The following is a 23,363-nucleotide window of genomic DNA, read 5'->3' as shown; positions in this document are numbered from 1 at the left end:
GCCGCTCCCCGGTCCAGGATTGAATCCTGAATCCAGGATCCCCGCCCAATTTTCCAGCCTATCTACATCCTAATATCCTATCCACCGAGCTGTCCCTCACAGCTACAATGCTTTGTTCATCACAACCTATTAACTCACCCCCACCCCCCCATTCCAGACCATGTGATCTCCAGGGAGAGGCGAAAACCCAGAGTGAAAACCCCAGGGCCAATATGGGGAAAAAAATCTGGGAAATTCCTCTCCGACCCCCTGAGGCGATCGAAACGAGTCCAGGAGATCACACTGGCCCTGATCAGAAAATGCTTCCCAACCCTATTCATTTCCACTTCTGCTTTACGAACTTCCCTGCCCCCGAGACAGGTTCCCAACTATCCTCAGTCTCGCTCTGTACTGGCACCAGCAAGATGATCATAGAATGAAGCCTTGAAACAAGAAACAAAGAACAATTAGCCCGCGCCGCTCCCTGGTCCAAACTAGACCACTCTTTTTGTATCCCTCCATTCCCACTCCGTTCATATAGCTGTCTAGATAAGTCTTAAACGTTCCCAGTGTGTCCACCTCCACCACCTTGCCCGGCAACACATTCCAGGCCCCCACGACCCTCTGTGTAAAATATGTCCTTCTGATCTTTGTTAAACCTCCCCCCCCCCCCCCCCTTCACCTTGAACCTATGACCCCTCGTGAACGTCACCACCGACCCGGGGAAAAGCTTCCCACCGTTCACCCTATCTATGCCTTTCATAATTTTATACACCTCTATTAAGTCTCCCCTCATCCTCCGTCTTTCCAAGGAGAACAACCCCAGTTTCCCCAACCTCTCCTCATAACCAAGCCCCTCCATACCAGGCAACATCCTGGTAAACCTCCTCTGTACTCTCTCCAAAGCCTCCACGTCCTTCTGGTAGTGTGGCGACCAGAACTGGACGTAGTACTCCAAATGCGGCCGAACCAACGTTCTATACATCTGCAACATCAGACCCCAACTTTTATACTCTATGCCCCGTCCTATAAAGGCAAGCATGCCATATGCCTTCTTCACCACCTTCTCGACCTGTGACGTCACCTTCAAAGATCTGTGGACTTGCACACCCAGGTCCCTCTGCGTCTCTACACCCTTTATGGTTCTTCCATTTATCGTGTAGCTCCTCCCTACATTATTCCCACCAAAATGCATCACTTCGCATTTATCAGGATTGAACTCCATCTGCCATTTCCTTGCCCAAATTTCCAGCCTATCTATATCCTTCTGTAGCCTCTGACAATGTTCCTCACTATCTGCAATATACTTCCAAGTCAAAATGGTGGGTGACTGGAAGGGAAGTTGAACACAACTGTGTCATTGAAAATTAGTCCAAATTCTGCATGACAGAAGAATAAAACATTCAATTTATAATTCTGTTTAACCAAAACATGAGTTTTAGAAATGTAGTTTAAATGAGTTGAGATTGCATCTGCCACTATATGCTTGGAGAACTTGATTTGAAATTCTTATGTACAGAATAGACCAGGATGAGGAGGGATTTCCTTCTCTCTGGGTTGTTTGGAATTCTCTTCCACAGAGAACCTTGAGGGCTGAGTTGTTGAGTGTATTTAAGATTGAGGTGGACAGATTTTTGATCCACAAGGGAACGGGAGTTAAGGGGTAGGCAGGCAGGTAAGTTAAGGCTACAGTCAGATCAGCTATGATTGTATCAAATGGCAGAGTGGGCTGAATGGTCTCCTCCTGCTCTGTTGTATGGACAGTGGATTTCCTTCTCTACAGGACACTGAAGATAAGTTAATGGCAATCCATCAGCAATACTATATTTTAATTCCATGTTTAATTGAATTTGAACTCCTTGATCCCTGGAGCAATGAGCTTGTGTATTACTTGTCCAATGATGGCTGCAATGCAATGGTAACTGTAAATACTGTACAATCATGGGAATTTGACTTTCACCTTGCTATTTCTGGAATTAACTTTTACCATTTGATGTATGGGCTGGCATGTGACAGAGTAAATGCATTAGTATTGGGCTACAGAAGAACTGATTGAGATTTGAACTTCTGTGCAGCAATTCCTGGATATGAGATTGATTAGGCCATTGGGTAAAGTTCTCACACAGTTGAAAAGCAGAGGGGACTCAGATCTGCACTCCTGTAAACTCCTGTTAATGGGATACATTTGTTGCCCATTCCTAATTCACTTGTGAACTGATTTTGAACCTCTTGTCATCCACCTGGTTTGTTCACTTCACAGTGCTGTTAGGGAGTTGTAGGATTTTGACCCAGTCAGAGTGCAGGCATGGTAATATTATTCTGAAGCAGGAAGGTTAGAGGCTGGGAATTCTGTGGTGACTCTCCAAATCCTGTCCTCTCTAAAACTAATGCAAGTCAAGGGGGTGATGGAATACTCTGTTTTATCTAGGATAGTGTTGGGATTCTTGGTTGTTGCTGTACTCATCCAGGGTAGTAGTCTGCTTGGCATTCCATCAGCCTTTAACATCTAATAAATGGTGCACTACAGCAACTTAGCAAGGCTGTTCTAACACCTTCAAAACTAGCAACTCTACCATCTTGAAGAACAAGAGAAGCAGATGGAAGGAAACACCACACCCTGCAATTTCCCCTCCAAACCATAATCAAATGGGAATGGGCAACAAATTTATCCTAATAAATTTAAGGCTAGTCCAGTTCACTTTCTGCTCTGTGGTAACCCCACCAGGATGTTGGTGTGGAATTGAATATGAAGGGGAGATTGTCCTTTTTTGGCCCTTAAGCATGCCACACATCAGCCCAAGCCTGAATGTTGTCAGATCTTGAGCATTTGGTCACAGACTGCTCCAGCAGCTTAGGAGTTGAGAATGGTACAGAACATGTTCAGCAACCATCACCAGTTCTGACCAGATTTCACCTGTTTAAGTGGGAGGTTCTTCCACTAGTTGCTTTGGAGAAAATGTATTCCATGTTGGAAAGAACAAGGGTTTGCTTTTTCTGTCTAGAAACTAAACTAACCAATTTTTTTGTAATAGCTGTTCAAACATCCACTTCATTAATTTATGTTAATTGATTGGGATAATGAAATTGGAATCATCCCCTTTAACAAATATTGCAAATCGCTGTATTGCTCAGTTTTCCCTTTTGCTTCAGAGGGAACAGATTTTGCAATCAGATTTCATAATCTGATTTGAATTTTGTTCATCACTGGGTCAACTTATTGGGATTCATTCTGGAATAAATCTTTAGTATTTTTGAGCCACCTTATTCATCCTCTTTAGAAAAGTGGAAACTTTAACAATTTATTTTAGTTTTACCTACTACAGACTTTCCAAATTTGAGTTGCCATTTATAGATAAAGGATTTTGGATAATTGTAGTTTCCCAGGGAGGTGTGTATATACTCAAGTAATGTTTTTATTCTAGATTAATGTTCATTTTACAAATTCATAATTTACTGTATATTGCTTCCCACAAAGGGAAAGCAGAAACAAAGCAACTTATTGTCCATGTTACAAAATAGGGTACATGTTAACAGTTCCAGTAAAATAGATGGTCAAATTTTATTATACAAAATACATGGAATAAAATACCATTTACAAATCAAGGGAACATTTTCTGGTTATATAGTTAATTCACTTCTGCAAATTCTCAATTAAAATGTGTAAACATTTGTTGGTAATATCTATATTGTGGAATATTGACCGTGCCCATAGTGCTTTATTCCAGTTTTACACTCCATTTGGGATGTGAATGGATTAATTTCTGGAACCATAGCACTGCATAGTACATCAAAATATATACATATTCTGAAAACTATTACCAATCCCAACAGCTAGGTGAAATGAACATAAAATATCTTAAAACAAAAGATGTGACTTTAATTCTTTCTAATAGTCAGTGTAATGTTGTTTATGCAAAAACATTTATAAATTGTTCTCTATTATATACAATTGTATTTTGCACATTCACACACAAAAATCATGTCATAACATTTCTTCAAAGCTTTCAAATATCATTTTTTTGAGATTGAATAAAATGAGAGAAAACCAGTATCTTCAGTCCAGTCAGTGGTACTGAAGTGGGGGGCTTTAAGAAAAATGAAATGTTACAAGGATTGAAAAAAAAAATCAGGTGTGTAATAAGAATGTCTACAGTACATACTATCCATAGGGTGAGTTAGCCAAGGACCAAGGCACTGATTTGCAGTTTAAATGTGGAACATAATCTCGACCACCTTGGTGAAATAATAAACTGCATTTGACTTGTTTGGGCAGTCCAAACACAATATACCAGAATCCAATGCAACAGTAAGAATATGACAAACAGTTAACAAACAATGAACCTGCTAATGATTACATCACTGTTAATCTCGTTCTTTAATTTCCTAAATATGATCAATGTATGAACTCCAATTCTCTGGATTAAGTACTCTGTGCAGCTGCTAACGTGAATAATCTTTCAATGTCAGGGAATAACGAGTAGGTCTTAAACCAGGTTTGACTTTGTGCATCACTTGTCAAGTTAGACCATTTAAGACACACCACAGGGCATCTGAACAGTATCATGAAGTACCAAATGGGCATAGGAAGGCTATGTAGTGAGTTAGGGCAAAAGCTTCCATCTGACCTCTCGCACATATGGATGCGCACACACTCCCCTTGCTTTAAAAAATGACTTGCCACTTCCATGAAAATATCAACTGTTTTATCGAACTTTTGTTTCTATCCTTTAAGACACAATATACAACCTCCATAATATTTCCCAATGTGATTGGGGAGATCACTTGGTATCACTGAATGTTCCAGTTAATTAAGATTCAGTTAGTGGTTTCTCTAATTGAAATTATATTCTGGTGGCAATCAAATGGAAGATTCTCTTTCACACAATTTAACAATGTCCTTGTTATTGATTTTTAAAAAATTTTAAATTCCTCTATGGCTGTTGTTGGTATTGACCTTCTGTTGCTGTGTAAAAGTCTTCAAGCAGCCCTTTAAGATATTCAAAGGTTGGCCGATCTTCAGCTTTACTCTTCCAACAATCCTTCATGACATCATACAGCTCTAGTGGGCATTCATCAGGACGTGGCATGCGGTAACCCCGCCCAATAGCATTTACAACCTCAGTATTCGACATCCCTAAAGAAGAAAATAAAATATTCAATTTTCTTCAATAATTTCAGTTTTTAAAATCTGTAATGGAAATAAATCATTGCTATTCTCAGACATGTTCCAAGTGATCATCACTCCACCAATAAACACAAACCGCATCTACGTCAGAATCCAGTGTAGCAATTCTCACTCAGTGGCCACAGAATAGCTGTTGTGGTGAATGATTTCAAATATCACTCTTCTCCAGTGGGACTGTTCCTATGGGATTGGGCCATATTATTGGGACAAAGCAGAGGGAACTTTATTAAAAATAAAACTTTTTTGTCACAGATGCCACCTTATGTCCTGCTAATCCATCTCTGGTTTGATCCCCAGTCTGTGCAGAGTCATCTAGGATATTACAATTAACCTCAGCAGCAGGATAACATGCAGAAGTGAATCAGAGTCTGATTGCTATTGACAGATTCCTGTTGGAAGAGTGCATTTGTGAGTGTTGGGACAAAAATAAGAAGTTGCTGTGATATCCTCCACTGCTGAGTAGATTGTTCTTGTCTATCACATAGCCACTTGGGCAATGTACCAGAGTCCTGTCATCTTGCAGCAAGAGTTGAAAGGAGCAGAGAAATTGGAAGGTGAAGGATCCTTTGAATAAAAATATTTAAAGTAAAAAATATTTAAAGTCAAATCAAATATCACTGTTGAGGTAATCATCCAGAGCGTAGAATGCTTGCTGTAATATTATACCACATGGTGTGGGTGTTCTTACCTGGATATGGGATTTTTCCATATGTAACTATTTCATACAGGAGTATCCCAAAGGACCAAACATCTGACTTAATCGTGAAAGATCCATAGCTTATAGCTTCAGGTGCTGTCCATTTAATTGGAAACTTAGCCCCTGAAATGTAGAATACACTTCTTTAATTATCTTTTAAATTTAGTTTTCCTTTTGGAACTCAACTGCTTCCTAAAGTGGGAAAAAGTTAAAATACTGAAGACTGACATTCTACAAGGATAATATAAAATATTAAACAGCTCTGAATAAATATAATGACATAACTGCTCATCTTTCTGCCCCATATACAGCTCAGGAAAAGAATAAAGCAGAGCTTGACAAACAAGAAACAGAAATGTATCTGTACAATAGTCAAAAGCTGATATTGGAATCAAGCAGGGTTTGAAAAATAAAATTTTGTACTGATATGCTGTCACAACTTATCATACTATAACACTAAAACATTTTTCCTAGGCTTCATGGTCATCCTTTACAACAAAGAGATTCTGGATTATGGTCATTATTGCTATCAGAGGGAATTTCTTAAACAGGGAATAAATTTCCCTAGTGATAATTTCGCTCTTTGAATGGTGCCATTTCATTAACATGAAAATCATTCTATACATGAACTTTTGTATTCAGAGTCAATATTTGAGCAGTGCTACTGTCCAAAAGATGGATTCTAATTTTTTCAATATGTTATGATACTTTTACCAGCACTTTCAAAACCTAGAGGCAACTAAAATGTTCTAAATTATATTCAAATTGCTGTCCAAAATGTGAATCAATGTTTTAGTAGCAGAGCAGCTTTAATTAGCCCATCAGGAACATCATCTCAGCTATAATTAAAGCATTTCAGGCTAATTAAGAACAAAAGATAAAATCTGATTAGAAGCAAGGCCTCAATCACAAAGTCATTACAACCAGGGAATTTGTGTATTTCCAACTTTACAGCCTCACATGCCATATTAGACACATTTATATGTTCATGTCCATCATGGTTTTCATTAACATTGAGATTTTTGTGTAACATTTGTTATGCTACATTTAGCAGCAGAGATGCAGAAATGTTATGTTTAATTTCTCAAAATGCAACAGAGAATTTGGGTTGAAGTACTTAAAATGAAGTTTTGCAAGTTCGTTAATTTTTAAATCCTTCTACAGCTCTGAATGATTTATCTGATAAAACAATGATTATCATACATTACAATCTGCTGATATGGACTGCTACCAGTTTTTCACAAAATACTTAAACCACTCCAGGATTACCAGGGTGCGTGGGATGATGGAGTCATTGGAGACACAAAGATTTTTCTTTTACTGTGAAACAGTTTTGCTACCAACTGACCACCACAAAATGAAGCTTATTTGACAAAGATTCTTTTATTCTAGGACATCAGGCATTAAAAGGTGTCACTACTTTTCCAGATCTTGTGATAAATGATGCACAAAATTATGAATTTTGCACTTCTTGAAAAGAACCACATTTAAAATAATCAACTGAAGAGAGTTTGGAAGCAACGATTACAGGAAAGTTATACAGCTCAGGGATTGCACGTAAACTGAAAGATAATTCCCCTCCCTGCTTTTAACATTCACTGAGCCAGGAAAACGCAAAGGAGGCTTTAGCCTCATTAAACCTGGGAAAAGTAATAGAAACACTGTTGATGCTATTTCTGTCAAAGTATCAGTTGACAAGGAGGAAGATGCTGAGGAAGTTCACCCTTAAATTCCTGAAGGACCAATAAAAGGTCAGCTATCTTCCAGTTTTTTGTTTCATAACCATGGAAATAAACATTCTGCTTTAATTAAGCTTTATCATATGGTTCATAGTCACTTTGTGGAATTAAACATTTGTAAAATTCACATCAATTTTCAGACGGTTAAAATGTACCTTCTTTGGCTGTGTACTCATTATCTTCAATTATTCGAGCAAGACCAAAATCAGCAATTTTACACATCAAGCTTTCCGATACCAAAACATTAGCTGCTCTAAGATCTCGATGGATGTAATTTTTTCTTTCAATAAACGCCATTCCCTCTGCAATCTACAATAGAATCAAACATATTTTAGGAGTTAGATTGTCTCTTGCAGGTTGCAGCATAAAATATCAATAAATTGCATTTTGGATCATATGCAATTTCTGGAAATTAAATAAGATTTGATTCCCAGTGAAAATCTCATCGAAAGGACTGGAGAGTGGCGAATGTTGTTCCTCTGTTTAAGAAAGGGAATAGAAATGACCCTGGTAATTATAGACCGGTTAGTCTTACTTCTGTGGTTGGTAAATTGATGGGAAAGGTCCTTAGGGATGGGATTTACGACCATTTAGAAAGATGCGGATTAATCCGGGATAGTCAGCACGGATTTGTGAAGGGCAAGTCGTGCCTCACAAATTTGATGGAATTTTTTGAGGAGGTAACTAAGTGTGTTGATAAAGGTAGGGCAGTTGATGTCATAAACATGGATTTTAGTGAGGCGTTTGATAAGGTCCCCCATGGTCGGCTTATGATGAAAGTAAGGAGGTGTGGGATAGAGGGAAAGTTAGCCGATTGGATAGGTAACTGGCTGTCTGATCGAAATGATGTGGAGATGCCGGCGTTGGACTGGGGTAAGCACAGTAAGAAGTCTCACAACACCAGGTTAAAGTCCAACAGGTTTATTTGGTAGCAAATACCATAAGCTTTCGGAGCAATGCTCCTTCGTCTGATGCAGTGGTCTCTGTTCTCAAACAGGGCACAGACACAGAAATCAAATTACAGAATACTGATTAGAATGCAAATCTCTACAGCCAGCCAGGTCTTAAATGCACAGAAGACAGAGGGTGGTGGTGGATGGAAAATTTTTGGACTGGAGGCAGGTTGCTAGCGGAGTGCCACAGGGATCAATGCTTGGTCCTCTGCTCTTTGTGATTTTTATTAATGACTTAGAGGAGGGGGCTGAAGGGTGGATCAGTAAATTTGCTGATGACACCAAGATTGGTGGAGTAGTGGATGAGGTGGAGGGCTGTTGTAGGCTGCAAAGAATCATAGATAGGATGCAAAGCTGGGCTGAAAAATGGCAAATGGAGTTTAACCCTGATAAATGTGAGGTGATTCATTTTGGTAGGTCTAATTTAAATGTGGATTACAGGGTCAAAAGGTAGGGTTCTGAAGACTGTGGAGGAACAGAGATCTTGGGGTCCATATCCACAGATCTCTAAAGGTTGCCACTCAAGTGGATAGAGCTGTGAAGAAGGCCTATAGTGTGTTAGCTTTTATTAACAGGGGGTTGGAGTTTAAGAGCCGTGGGGTTATGCTGCAACTGTACAGGACCTTGGTGAGACCACATTTGGAATATTGTGTGCAGTTCTGGTCACCTCACTATAAGAAGGATGTGGAAGCATTGGAGAGAGTGCAGAGGAGATTTACCAGGATGCTGCCTGGTTTGGAGGGTAGGTCTTATGGGGAAAGGTTGAGGGAGCTAGGGCTGTTCTCTCTGGAGTGAAGGAGGCTGAGGGAAGACTTAATAGAGGTTTATAAAATGATGAAGGGGATAGATAGAGTGAACGTTCAAAGACTATTTCCTCGGGTGGATGGAGCTATTACAAGGGGGCATAACTATAGGGTTCGTGGTGGGAGATATAGGAAGGATATCAGAGGTAGGTTTTTTATGCAGAGAGTGGTTGGGATGTGGAATGGACTGCCTGCAGTGATAGTGGAGTCAGACACTTTAGGAACATTTAAGTGGTTATTGGATAGGCACATGGAGCACACCAGGATGATAGGGAGTGGGATAGCTTGATCTCGGTTTCAGATAAAGCTCGGCACAACATAGTGTGCCGAAGGGCCTGTTCTGTGCTGTACTGTTCTATGTTCCATGAAAGAAGTGACATGCAAATCATGTTAATAAATAAAGGATGAATTAGGGGTTCAGGCACTGAAAGTCCTGAAGCTACAACTCAGGTAGTTTGCATATGCCATCGTCCTCCAATGCTGACCATATGGAAGTTTGTGGCACCATTCTAGGTGAGAGTTGAGTATTCCTGCCAATTGCTAGTACCCACCTATCCCATGCAACTGGCAAATCCAGCACTTACAATGGAGGCTGGGTCTGTCTGTCCAACCGTAATGCCACTAACCCCTACTACTGGCATGCATCTTCTTTCACACTGTAGCAGTGCTTGACCCTATTCCAGGGCTCAACTGAGTTGGGGGAAGCGGGGATGCCCGATGTTGAAATTTGTAGAACTATCTGGATGATGCAGGGCCACCAAGCACTACTACAATGAAAATTTAACTGCCTGGTGAGGCCTCTTAGTGAGGGACAGTGGGGATTGGGGGTGGGCAGGCCTTGCCCCCACCACCCCCCTCCCCCCCAACCCACCTTCCTGTGTGCAGCATAAGAAAATGCCAGCTGCCCCAGGAAAGCAATTCTCCTTCTCCTATAATAATGGGGCTGATGTGAGTTTAAACTTATGGAGTGAGGGCCCCTCCATTTTGAAGCATCTTCCCTCTCACTTGTTTTCCAATGCATCCTCCTGCTTTTCTCAGAGAGAAAGACCTCTGATTGGCCCTCCAGGATCAAAGCCCACCTAAGGTGTCCTCAATTGGGTGGTGATCCTAGCCTCTTGAGCACGAATTGGCTAACCCAGGGTAAATCTGAACGAGTGACTGTTTCCCCATAGTCTGGGCTTCTGACCTACAGTTCAGTCAGACAGCAAGGTTCAGAAACCAGCAGGGGAAATCCAGCCAATGAAAAATAAACTTTGTTCCTCTCCCCACAGATACTGCCAGACCTGCTGAAGATTCCCAGCATTTTCTTATTTCTTTCATCTTTAAATACAGGTCCATGGAACTTTATTGCAAACTGGTTCTGGAAATCAAACAAAATGCAACAAAAACCCCCACAAGGTCTGTCTCATTCCTTAACCAACACAAACTGCTTCAGCATCAAACAGATTTTGCACACAAGGTTTTGTATCCTTTTTAGCTACATTGTCCAATGATAAATAATAACGGTGTCCACCCAATTGTGAAAACAAGTCAGTACCTATTCCTTTTAAAAAACATGATTGGCAGAACTAGAACAAGGATGAAACTAAATCTCTGCCCCAAGAAGAAATATATGAGGAAGATTTATCGGGGGAAGAGATTTCCCACTCTGCTACCCGAAGGGGAATGAATCCTTGCTGATCACAGCCCCTCAGCCAATGAACACTCGTTGGCCGGAGACAAGACTTCCACTCTTCCATCAGCCAGAGGTCCTGCCTCAGGACTGCTGGCCAATCCAAATGCAGGGAGAGGAAGCGAGGTCCAGGATTGGGGACAGGAGGGGATGCAGACGGGGTCAGGGGTCTTGACGGAGAGGCTCCGGGGGCGCCTGCCAGGGGCAGGCGAGTCTGATGTGGATTGGGAGCCCTTGAGGGAGGCACCCTACTTCTCACCCGAGGGCCACACAAGTGACATGTCAGTCTTCCCCCGAATTCCTCTCACCAGCCTCAAAAATGAACCCAGCTGGAAAATGCCCACTGTGGACTAATATTGGCTATTTATAGACCTCAATTGGGTCAAGGATGGGTGGGCTACCCTAGGCTTCACCTGCCCCACATAAAATTGTGGACAGGTCAGACAGTGGGAAAGCCACCTGTAGAGTTTTACAGATTCCCCTTTACCTTCAAATCTGTTGGTGGGGAACCTAAAAGTTTGCCCTATAAACTCATTTTTTTTTCACAGTCATAATGTCAGCTCGTTATTACTGCAGTTGACAGCAGATGAAAGCTCCTTCATTGAAATACAGTTCGCTCTGGTGCTTAAGGATGAAAGCCAATTTGTTTTAGAATAGAAGTATTGCCTTCTTTAACTGATCCACTCTAGACCCCATAATTGGAGATAGTTAAGTCAAATGTAGCTTCTCCTTCAATGTCTTGGGAAAAGATTAGCTACCTCAACACAGGGATAGAACCATTATTGAATTTTTCTGGTAAAAACCTTAATCCCTATATCAAAAATCACAAAACAGGTCACTCATCTCATTGCTTTTTATGCAATGTTGTTTTATGTAAATTGGCTGCCATACTTGAATATATCTTCACATAGAGTAAATATATTTTAAATGTAGTCAAAAAGACTTTAGGATGTGAGGCAGCAGTGGTTAGCACTGCTGCCTCACAGTGCTAGGGACCCGGGTTCAATTCTGGCCTTGTGGAGTTTGCACTTTCTCCCAGTGTCTGCATGGGTTTCCTCTGGGTGCTATGGTTTCCTCCCACAGTCCAAAGATGTGCAGGTTAGGTTGATTGGTCGTGCTAAATTGACACTAGTGTCAGGGGGGTTCACAGAGTAAATGAGGGTTACGGGAATAGGGCCTGGGTCGGATTGTAGTCGGTACAGGCTTGATGGGCTAAATTGCCTCCTTCTATACTGTGGGGATTCTATGATGTCCCAAGAATGTGAAAGATGTATAAATACAATTGATTTACCTGCTGCCACAGTTCATCACATGTCAAAGAGGGGACGCAAATCCCACAGACAGCATTAAAAAACAATAAAAATAGGGTGGTATCTTCACCCTGGCACACGAATCATTGGTGTGACACTTCCTCACTAACTGGCCATTCAGGGGTCTCAAAGTGGCCTCCCAGATTGCTCCCTTTGTTGCGAGGGGCGTGGGATGATTAAAATTCTGATCAGCTTCTTTCTCAATAAACTGTGCTTATGCACAAACCTACTGTAAGTACTAAGGGCTAGGGTAAGGAACCAGAAACTTCCCAGTCTCACTTCACATGAAAGAGAAGTGAACAAACTTTAAATGTAGCCTTGACCTTATGTACACAGGAAGATTGTGCGCAGAGTTTATAACCAGCATCCTTTCAAAAATCTAAATATACAAATAAATATACTGAACCAGTTAAATCCAAAATGGGAACCTCTGACAGAGTAATCATTTTGTACAAACCTGAAAGAAAAATTAAGTATTGTTGATATGCGCGTGTCATGGAAGAATAAGCTCATATCTCACAAAGCTACAAAAGGGATTAAAGTTAGTTTCATGGAGCAGGTGAATGTCTACAAAGCGCTGCTTTATATAATTGGGGAAGGGAGTTGTGGAGCATTATACCCATAATACTCCATGCTCCAAGTTTATCTACGTCAGCTATGTTATCGCAGCGAGACACACCGTGGGCGAGCTACTGTGAACCGCATTTACCGAGCGGCATTAGAATGCTGCACACAAGGGTTAGTTTGTTTTTTTTTAAAAAAAGGTACTTTGGCCAACAGAGCTTTTGAACAGGATTTCATTTTGACTGTGCAATTATTGCAATATCCCCTTTCTGAACCAGGATGATAACACTTTCATCCAACAAGATTTCCCAGAAATCTAAGGGGCACAGATTAGAGCGTAGTTTGTCATGTGGAGGTAAACTGAATTTGACACAATAGCACGAGTGCAGTTATCCATTTGGTTATGAAATGAAAATAAATAGAAAACTAGTCAAAATCATTGCAATAGTTGTCTTAGCCTGCACTGTCACCTAATAACAAAACCTGTCACAACATCCATTCTCTCTCATTTATATAAAAATAGGTGACGAAGAAGTTTGTCACATTTTGTTAGCTTAGCTGACTTTCTCCATTCAACTCCTGAAGGGACTTAATTAAGGTGGGGTATAGGTCCACAGGTACTGGTGCCTTAACACAAAGATGCACGGGTTAGGTTGATTGGCTATGCTAAATTGACCCTAGTGTCAGGAGGATTAGCAGTGTTGAGGGTTATGGGAATAGGGCCTGGGTGGGATTATGAATGGCCTCCTTCTGTACTGTGGGGATTCTATGATTCAACCATAATCACAACATCATCCAGCTACTCAGTTCAGGCGAAAGTGGAGAGCTGATCAGGAAATTATCACAATTGTGTTATGATCTCAGGAGAGACCAGCAACATGTTTACTATTTTTTAAGAATCTGGAAATCCAGGCATCTGTTAAAGGAATGAAACCTGAAGATTCACTGTTTAAAACAAAATAAATTTTCTGAACTAAAATCAAAGAACACCTACATTGGCCCTTCCTGCCGGCAGGATCTTCTAGTCCTGCTGGAATCAACCCCCTGCGGTGGGATCCCCAGCACAGGGGTGAGCAAAATCCCACTGGTGGTGGCCATTGGCCACTTGCTGCGGGAGGCGGGTGATGGCAGGGGTCACAGAAAATCCCAGCCTTAGTAACTGGAAGTCAGTTAGGTCAGTTGGCTGAACTGCTAGTTTATGATGCAGAGCGACACCAACAGCATGGGTTCAATTCCTGTACCAGCTGAGGTTATTCATGAAGGCCTGCCATTGCAACCTTGCCCCTTGACTGATGTGAGGTGACCCTCAGGTTAAAATCACCATCAGTCAGTGCACACACGTACGCGCACGCACGCGCACACACACACACAGGAGAGCAGCCTATGGCCATCTGGGATTATGGCAATTTTACCCTTTATCTCAAGAAGTTAGTTATGTTAAAGATATTAAATGTAACCCCTCCACCCCCCATTTGGAAGATTTATATAGGGGTTAAGGTATCTTGGGCTTTCCACGCGACTCCAGAAAGTGATCTCATCAAATTGGTGGGCGAGACTTCAGCCCCCAGGGTCCTTGATCCCAGGGGAAGGCTCTCTCAAAAAAAGAGGTAATGGGGAGGTGGTGGATCTCGCTGTCTCTGCAGTCGTGACCCTGTTGCCTCCACAAGATTCTGCCGTCTGTTTTCTTGTCGAAAATCAGAATGCTATCTAGTCATGCAATAAGCCCACATGGGTGGAACCAAGCCAATGCAAGCAGCTGTAGCTATGCATCATTGACTTTCTTCCAGTAATTTACCTAAAACAGCACACCCAATAACATGGGAAAGATATTTATAAAGGTGCAAAATTCAAAACAACATTGAAAAAATTATAAAAACAAATTACTGCAGATGCTGGAATCTGAAACCAAAAGAGAAAATGTTGGAAAATCTCAGCAACTCTGGCAGCATCTGTAAGGAGAGAAAAGAGCTGACGTCGAGTCCAAATGACCCTTTGTCAAAGCTAAAAGGCATATAAAAAGAGAGATATTTATACTGTAGGGTGAGGAAATGAAAGATGAGTACCTACAAAAATAAGGGGAAAGGCTAAGAGGTGCTACTGGCAGTCCATAGAGAACAGATGGTGTCTTTCTCTTTTGAAAGAAATCATGTATATTTTTCATTAAAAGGCCCGGTGTTTTTTTAAAATTCAACTTGAAGGCTAACAATAATAACCACAGATCCTATGAAGTAAGGAGGCTTGTAGACAAATATTTTATGGGGCTAAGGTGAAGGAGGGGAAAGAGTGCAATGACCAGGCTTTCCATCTACAAGTGTAGGTTAACTCCAGTCACATTGAACACTGCTTGTATGTTATGTCAATCAGATAGCAACAAATAGGTAAAACACATCTGTTTCCAAAACATGCACATCATGGGCCAGTAATATTTAGATCAGCAAATGTTCATTTTCTCAGTTCCCCTATTTGATGCACTTGCGGGAAGTATGACTACAGTGTGAACAATGAAACTCAAAAATTAGTTTGCGCAGAAATGACCACAAACCTTTCTAAAAATAATAAAGAATTCCAGAAACTACATTTTAAAAAATCTCTGGGAGAGGATGTTACGCCCATTGTTAGTTTCCTTGTAGTTCATTTGGTAAAGGTACTCCTGCAATACTGCCAGAATTTGACCCCAGAACAAGAAAGAAACAACGGTAGTGCATCTGTTCAAATCAGGATGGTGTGGGACTTGGATCTGATGGTGTTTCTGTGGATTACTGCTCTTGTTCTGGGTGGCATAGGCCATGGGTTTTGGGAGGTTAGTGTCAGTTTATAAGTTTACGGGCAACCCAACAAGCTAATCGAATAGGAAAGCCCTGAAGTTCCATAGGGATTCTTCTGCTATTCTTAAAGCAACACCCCCATATTAACTGTTTGTTCAGCTTTCTGCTGCTCTGAATGAAACAACCCTCTGGAATTTTAGGAAAATGCTGCATTTTCTTAAACAATCCAGAGCATGATAGTTAGCAGCTAAAACGATGGTCCTTTGATTATTTTGGTGATTTTCTGTTCGCAAAGTCAGACATATTACTTAATAGAGCTTTTATTACTTATTGAAGAATAGAACTTATAATTTTTCTTATCCAAAATCATGCTGAGATAAATGAGTCAAATGAAGCAGTAAAACATAGAAAATATTGACCACAGAAATATTGACACCACAGAAGGTGACTATTCAGCACATCATAGAACCCCTACAGTGCAGAAGGAGGCTATTCGGCCCATCGAGTCTGCACCAACAACAATCCCACCCAGGTTCAATCTCTGCCACCCGACATATTTACCCCGCTAATCCCTCTAACCTATGCATCCCAGAACACTAAACGGCAATTTAGCATGGCCAATGCACCTAACCTGCACATTTTTGGACATTGTGTGGCTGTAAAGGAGTTAGCCAATCTCCTAGCTTCTAGCTCTTGGTCCATAGCCTTGTATGTTAAGGCACCTTGTGTGTATTTTTTAAACTGTGAAGCTTTCTGCCTCTATCACTCAGTACCAAACTCACATCATTCCCTCTAGTCCTGCTACCAATCTTAGATCTGTGCTTACGATTGTTGATTTTCCTGCTAACGGAAATAGGTTCATCCTATTCACTCTATCTAGGTCTCTCATTCTATACACCAGAGTTAAATCTGTCTTCAGCCTAACCCTAGCCTATGCAAGCTTCTCAAACTAAAACTTTCCATTCCTGGTAAACCTCTTCTGCATAGTCTCTCGTGTAATGACATCCTTTCTACAATGTGGTGCTGCGGTTGAAATATTTTCCAGGAGTTCGAGGAAACCTCCTGCTCTTATATTCTTGGCCTTGACCAAGAAAGGAAAGGAAAGTAGCCCTATGCCTTGTTGACCACCTGACTTACTTGTCCTGTTACTTTCAGGCATCTGCAGACATCACTTTAAGGTCCGTCTGTCCCTCTACACCCCTTCGCATCCAATAATCTTTTGCATATTTCCTTGCCTTGCTTGTCTTCTGTAAAAGCATTACCTTACAGTTCTCCAGACTGAACCCCATTTGCCATTTTGCTTCCTACCTGATCAGTCCACTGATCTTCCTGCAGCCTATACCTTCCTCGCCATCAACCGCATGAACAATTTTCATATCATCTGCAAACTTTTTAAATTATGCTCCCTCCATTGCAGGTCTGAATCATTAATATGGACAATGAGAAACAAGAAACCCAGTATTGAGCCTTGTAGAACCCTATTGGAAACAGCCTCCCTGTCACGAAAAAGATCCATTGGCCTTAACCCTTTGTTTCTTGACACTGAACAGAAACAGTTTTGGATCCTAATTGCCACTTTCCCTTGTATCCCACGGGCTTTTAATTTTATGACTCATCTGCCATTTTGGAGGTAACAAGGAATTTCAATAAGTGTCAGACCAACCTTCCATTAACAAATCCAGGCTGATTTTCTTCAATTAATCTGTGCCTCATTAAATGAGAATTTAGACAATGATTTCCCAATAATTTGCCCACCACCAAGGTTAGCCTGATTTACTTGTAATAATTTGGGCTATGTCTTTCTTCCTTTTTAAACAACAGCACAATGTTAACATTCATCCAGCACCATGCCAATCCAGAGAGGATTGGAAAATGCTAGCCAGAACCTCTGCTTTTTCTTCCTTGCTCTCTAACAGCCTGGGATACATTTTATCCAGACCTCATGATTTATCGACTTCCCCCATAATATTTTAAACCCTCACTGCTCATCTGTATTATTTCTCCTTCTTCTTAATGACCATGTCTAGTTTATCCATTGCTTATGTGAAAACAAAGGCAAATTATTCACTCAGAATCAGGCCCACATATTCCACCTCCACACACAAGTCGCCAGAAGGGTCAATGGGGAATGTACCCCACCGTCTCCAGGAGGAAGTCCTGCCCTAGAGAGAGCTGCCAGTCAATTAGACTGGCCAGCGGTTCTCCAGGCATTCCAAGAACAGCACCACAGTGGCTAGAACAGGAGGAAAGGTGATTGGCAGGGGGCAAGGCTGGCAACAGGTTTGTGGGGAAGGGGAGGCATAAAATAAAGATCTGGCCCTATTCTTTCCTATGTTATCCTTTTGCTCTTTATGTATTTAGAAAACATATTTAGGTTTTCTTTGATTTTACTTGCCAATAATTTTTCTGAGACCTCAGTGTGCCTTCCTGATTTCTTTCTTGAATTTTATCCCTGCTCACTCTATACTCCTTTAGGAATTCTACAATCTTAAGCTCTCAATATCTGGCGTACACTTTTTGGCTTTTACTGTTCTGCATACTATTTGACATCCTGGAAGTTGAGAATTTTGAGTCACACCCTTTTCATCTTCTCCTTGAATAATCCATTGCTCTAACATGGATTTACTTTCAAGTCACTGGTTCCAGGCCAGTTTTGCCAAATCATCTTAGTAAAATTGACCTTCCCCCATACATTTGGTTGTCTGAATATTTTTATCCTTTTCCATGGTCTAATTGAATTATGGATCACTACCACTCACCAAAATGTTGTTTCAATGATGCTCCTTCCACCTGCCCTGACTCATTCCCTAAAATCGAAGTCCAGAACTCACTCTTTGTTGGGCTTGCTACATATTGGATTTTAAAAAAAAGTTCTCCTGAATGCATAAGAATTTGACACTTTCTACACCTCTTGCATTGAATTTCTCCAGGTTAATATTAAACAAGGGAACAACACTGGCTATTCTCCAGTCCTCTGGAACAGTGCCTGTAATCAATGAGAATGTGAAGATATCGGTTAAGGCTCCAGCTATTTCTTCCCTTGCCTCCTGCCATTCGGCCCCAGAGACTTGTTCACCTTAATGCAATTTAGGATACCCAACACTTCCTCCTTCGATATATTGACATTTTCTAGAGCCTTCACACACCTATCCCTGACTTCAACATCCGTCATGTCCTTCTCCTTGGTGAATACTGGTACAAAGTACTCATTAAGGATCTCACCCACTTCCTGTGGCTCTACACACAACTTCCCTCCATTGTCCTCGAGTGGGCCTACTCTTTCTCTTGCTCCTAATATATGCATAATAGCCTTGGGATTTTCCTCGACCTCATGGCCCCTTTTGGCCCTCCTACTTCCGTGTTCAAGTTCCTTCCTACTTTCTCTATACACCTCAAGGGCTTTGTCAGTTTTTAGTTGCATGGGCCTATCATATGCTTCCTTTTTCCTTTTGACTAAGCTTAAAATTTTCCATGTCATCCATAGTTCCCGAATCCTACCATTTCTATCCTTCATTCTTGTGAGTACATGCATGTGCGTCAACTGGCCTTTCAAAGCTTCCCAGATGTGAACATGCTCTGGAATAGCTGCTCCCAAACCACATTCCCCAGTTCCTGTCTAATTTGGATGTATTTGGCCCTCACCCTGACCCGAGGGCCACTCTTATCCTTATCCATGACTACCCAAAATCATCTGGAATTATGGTCGCTAAACCCAAAATGCTCCCTCGCTGAAACATCAATCACATGGTCCAGCTTATTCCCCAATACAAAGTCTGGTATGGCTCCCTCCCTGGTTGGATTGTCAACATACTGTATCAAAAAGCACCCCCTGGGCACATCTAACAAATTGCTCTCCATCTGAGCCTTGGCTCTCAGGTAGTCCCAGTTAATATGGGGGAAGTTAAAGTCACCACCAGGACTACCCTGCTTTTTTCACACCTTTCCAGTATCTGCCTGCACATCTGCTCCTCTCTCTCCTGAGGGTACAACAGGACATAGATCTTGGGCACAGAAATGACAGATGAAGTTTAATCTGGACAAATGTGAGGTGATGCATTTGAGGATCAAATTTAGCTGTGAATTATACTATAAATGGCAGAACCCTTAGGAACATTAACATAGAGGGATTTGGGCATGGAGGTCCACAGTTCCCTAAAAGTGACAACAAAGGTGGCCAAGCTAATTAAGAAAACATATGGCATGCTTCCATTCATTGGCCAGGGCATTGAGTACAAGAATTGGGAAATCACGTTGGAACAATATAAAACCTTGGTTAGGCTGCATTTGGAGCATTATGTGCAGTTTTGGTCACCATATTACCAGAAGGACGTGGAAGTTCTGGAGAGAGTGCAAAGAAGGTTCACCAGGATGTTGCCGGATCTCGAGGGCATTGGCTATGAGGAAAGGTTGAATAAATTAGGATTGTTTTCACTGGAAAGACAGAGGCTGAGGGGAGACATGATAGAGGTCTGCAAAATTGTGAGAGGCATAGACAGGGTGAATAGAGGTCTTTTTCCTCCAAGGTGGAAGTGTTAATTACAAGGAAGCATAGTTTCAAGGTGAGGGGGAGATAGTTTAATGGACATGTGCAGGGGAAGGTGTAGTTGGTGCCTTGAACTCACTGCCAGAGAAGGTGGTGGAAGCAGGGGCATTAGCAATATTTAAAGGGCATCTGGATGGGTACATGAATAAGGAGGGAATAGAGGCATACAGACTGAGTAAGGGCAGTATATTTGCTCTTCTATCTCCTTTATTTGCAGGTTTTTTTTGTTCCTTGGTTCAAGATAAATAGTTTCATTTGGTGCTCCTTCGAACAAATCATCCTTCCTCATTCTTCTATAGGGGAGGCCTTGTGGCAGAGTGGTAGCATCCCTGTTGTTGGACCAGATGCTCCAAGTTCAAGTCTAAAGCCAGGATTTGTTGGCCACAAAAGTATTTAACGCGGTTCAATGGGCTAATAACCAGCTCGGAAATCCTTTCACCACTATTCCCCAAAAGGATAATAAAAAAAGTATTGGGTGTAAAGATACACTAACAACAGTCCTTCTTTCTTTTCTTCACTTCAAGCCTAACCTCGGCACAGTTGGATAGAATTTTCACAGGAGTTTCCCAATCTCCTGCTGGAAATTATGGCAGAAAATTGAAGAAACAGCTTTCATGGCCATTTAAGGCCATCTTCAAGGTCTTCACCAATTTTCTGTTAAAACTATATTACATCTTGAGAAGTTCTGCAGAAAATACTGAGAGAGTATGCTTTGATAAAAGTTGTTTATTTTTGTTAAGTTGCTTCATGTCAATGGCCACTATGGATGAGTGAGATTGTAAATAAATTCCAAGTTACAGACATAACGCCAGCAATGAGTTCAGGCAGCCCAACTTATTTTATGTAGAACTCTTATAACCAGGAAACCTTTGCACCATTGAATTGGAACATGCTCCAAAAATAATAGGATACTGTGTGAACTCATTGCACCTTTCATTCTCTAACAGGCAAAATGCGTCAATAGAAAAATGTTATACAGGATTGAAGTTAGCTCAAACAATAAAGCCCACAAGTCTTGCTCTGGACATCCTGCTGACAAAAATTGGATCTGACTGGAGATAGCTGCACTTTTACATGTGCAGCTACCTCTGTGAACCACAGATGTACAAACTACCCACCCCAACTCCTCCCCCACTCCCAGTGATGCCACTATAAATGTGGGAGGGAAAGAATCCTACCCACCCAACAGTTCAGAAAATCTTCCAGGACCAACTAAAGTTTTATTTTTTGGCTGGCTTTGGATAAGCTCATCACTTGCAACTGGGAACTTGCCAGGAGGTGAGGAAAGTACCATCGCATAATTCAACGTCTACAGCATGTTAAGGCCAAAAAAGATGCCATACTCAACCGAAAGAATCTGTAGGGGGCTGTGAATCATTGACTGCACTCCGAGGATCTAGTGCCAGTCATTCCTCTTCCCTTCTGGTGAAGTGCATCCAGTGTTTGATCAAATTAACATCAGAATATTATGGAACAAGAGAGGGCAAAAACTCATTGGAAGTGCAATTTCATAGGAAAATACTTTCAAAAGTCCAGAAGCTACACAGGGTGGTTTAAAACTCAGCCAGCATTTATTTTGCATAGTATCATTTTGAGAACCGGGATATCCAGCTCAGAAATAAAATCAATATCTAAACCAAAATTTGTGCAAGTCTGCATGTAAAATAATTTAAGAAAACACTCACTGACTTGAAGGAACATTCCTTCAGGCACGAAATGTCCATTTGGCAAGCAGGATTTTTTTGTTTAACTGGATTATATTGTTAAGGAAATGCTTGTAACAAAACTATAAAAACTTAAACAGTCCCCAGTAAAAGTCACGTGGGCTTATGCTAGAACTCACCATTGCACATAAGGAATGTTTCCTTTTGTGTTTTTACCGACTGTGAAAGTATAGAAATGGCAAGTGTTACTGGGATACAGTGGTGAGAACCTAGAGTCTGTGACTCTTTTTGAAAGTATGAATTATCTTGTTTTTAATACAAACTGCAGTAACAATGAACTAGTATCAGATGAGTTTAAAAGAATGTTTGAACTGTATGGAGTTAAAAACTGCAATACAATTAAAATTTGGAAGATTGACCTTATAAAACAACGTTGCAGTTCTCTGTTCATAGAGAAAAGGAACTATGACTAATAGTGACTGGATGATACTGGCTATGTAAAACTCCCAAATAAGTGGACTGCTCAGCAGAATGGCAGCAGCAAAAACACTAAAATAACTAGGTGTAGCAAAGTGGGCAAGGGGGAAGAGGAAGACTATTCTGGAGAAATGACATATGGTGAGTCATGTAGCCTTTCCCACCCACAAGCACCCTGTGAATGTAAACTTGGAGAAGTGATAGATGCAGCCCAGCAACTTCAACTCCTTTCAACATGGTACAGATGATAATAGCAACTCCAGGATTCATGTTCATCATATGATGTTCAGTTTTGTATACCATGTTGTACCTATTTTATATCAAGTTCGAAGAACAATGATTAATCTCAAGAATAAAAGGAAACAAGATTAGAGGAAGGAAAAGGAATGAAACCAGATGACCACCCGGCATTGATCTAGGCCTGGAAACCCCATCAATCCTGCAAAGTCCTCCATACTAACATCTGGGGGCTTGTGCCTAAATTGGGAGCGCTGTCCCACAGACTAGTCAAGCAACAGCTTGATGTAGTCATATTCATGGAATCATATTTGAAAGACAATGTCCCAGACACCATTACTATCTCTGGTTATGTCCTGTCCCATTGGCAGGGCACACCCAAAGGTGGCCCCATGAAGTCTCATGGCACCAGGTCAAACATGAGCAAGAAAACCTTCCACTGATTATCACGTGCCATACCACCAACCCCACCCACCCCCAGCTGACGAATTTGTAATCCTCCATGTTGAACACTACTTTGAGGAAGCACGGAGGGTGGCAAGGGCACAGAATGTACTCCGGGTGGGGGACTTGTACATTACCAAGAGTCACTTAGTGGCACCACTACTGACCTAACCAGTCGATTCTTATCATAGTTGATAAAAGGGTCTGCGACAGGTGGTTAGGGAACCAACAAGAGGGTAATATAACTCGACCACATCCTGCCTGCTACAGGTGCACCTGTCCATGACAGTTTCAGTCGCAGCAACCACTGCACAGTTCTTGCATAGATAAA

The 23,363-nt window shown here is 41.3% G+C and overlaps 1 protein-coding gene across 3 annotated transcripts in view; it reads right to left on the bottom strand.

The window, feature by feature from the left end:
• Positions 1 to 4,897: 4,897 nt before the first annotated feature.
• The window catches only part of lyn (LYN proto-oncogene, Src family tyrosine kinase), a 91,482-nt gene continuing 73,016 nt past the window's right edge, over positions 4,898 to 23,363 (bottom strand). For all 3 annotated transcript variants that reach the window (XM_078216187.1, XM_078216186.1, XM_078216188.1), the window contains exons 11-13: positions 7,756 to 7,909; positions 5,853 to 5,984; positions 4,898 to 5,113 (exon numbers count right to left, since the gene is read on the bottom strand). In XM_078216187.1, the coding sequence (XP_078072313.1) occupies positions 4,911 to 5,113; positions 5,853 to 5,984; positions 7,756 to 7,909 (489 nt within the window). In that variant the 3' untranslated portion in view covers positions 4,898 to 4,910. The remainder of the gene's footprint in view (positions 5,114 to 5,852; positions 5,985 to 7,755; positions 7,910 to 23,363) is intronic.

This window comes from Mustelus asterias, chromosome 7 (assembly GCF_964213995.1).
Source record: "Mustelus asterias chromosome 7, sMusAst1.hap1.1, whole genome shotgun sequence".
Lineage (NCBI taxonomy): Eukaryota > Metazoa > Chordata > Chondrichthyes > Carcharhiniformes > Triakidae > Mustelus > Mustelus asterias.
This window is presented reverse-complemented; position numbering and strand designations above follow the sequence as displayed.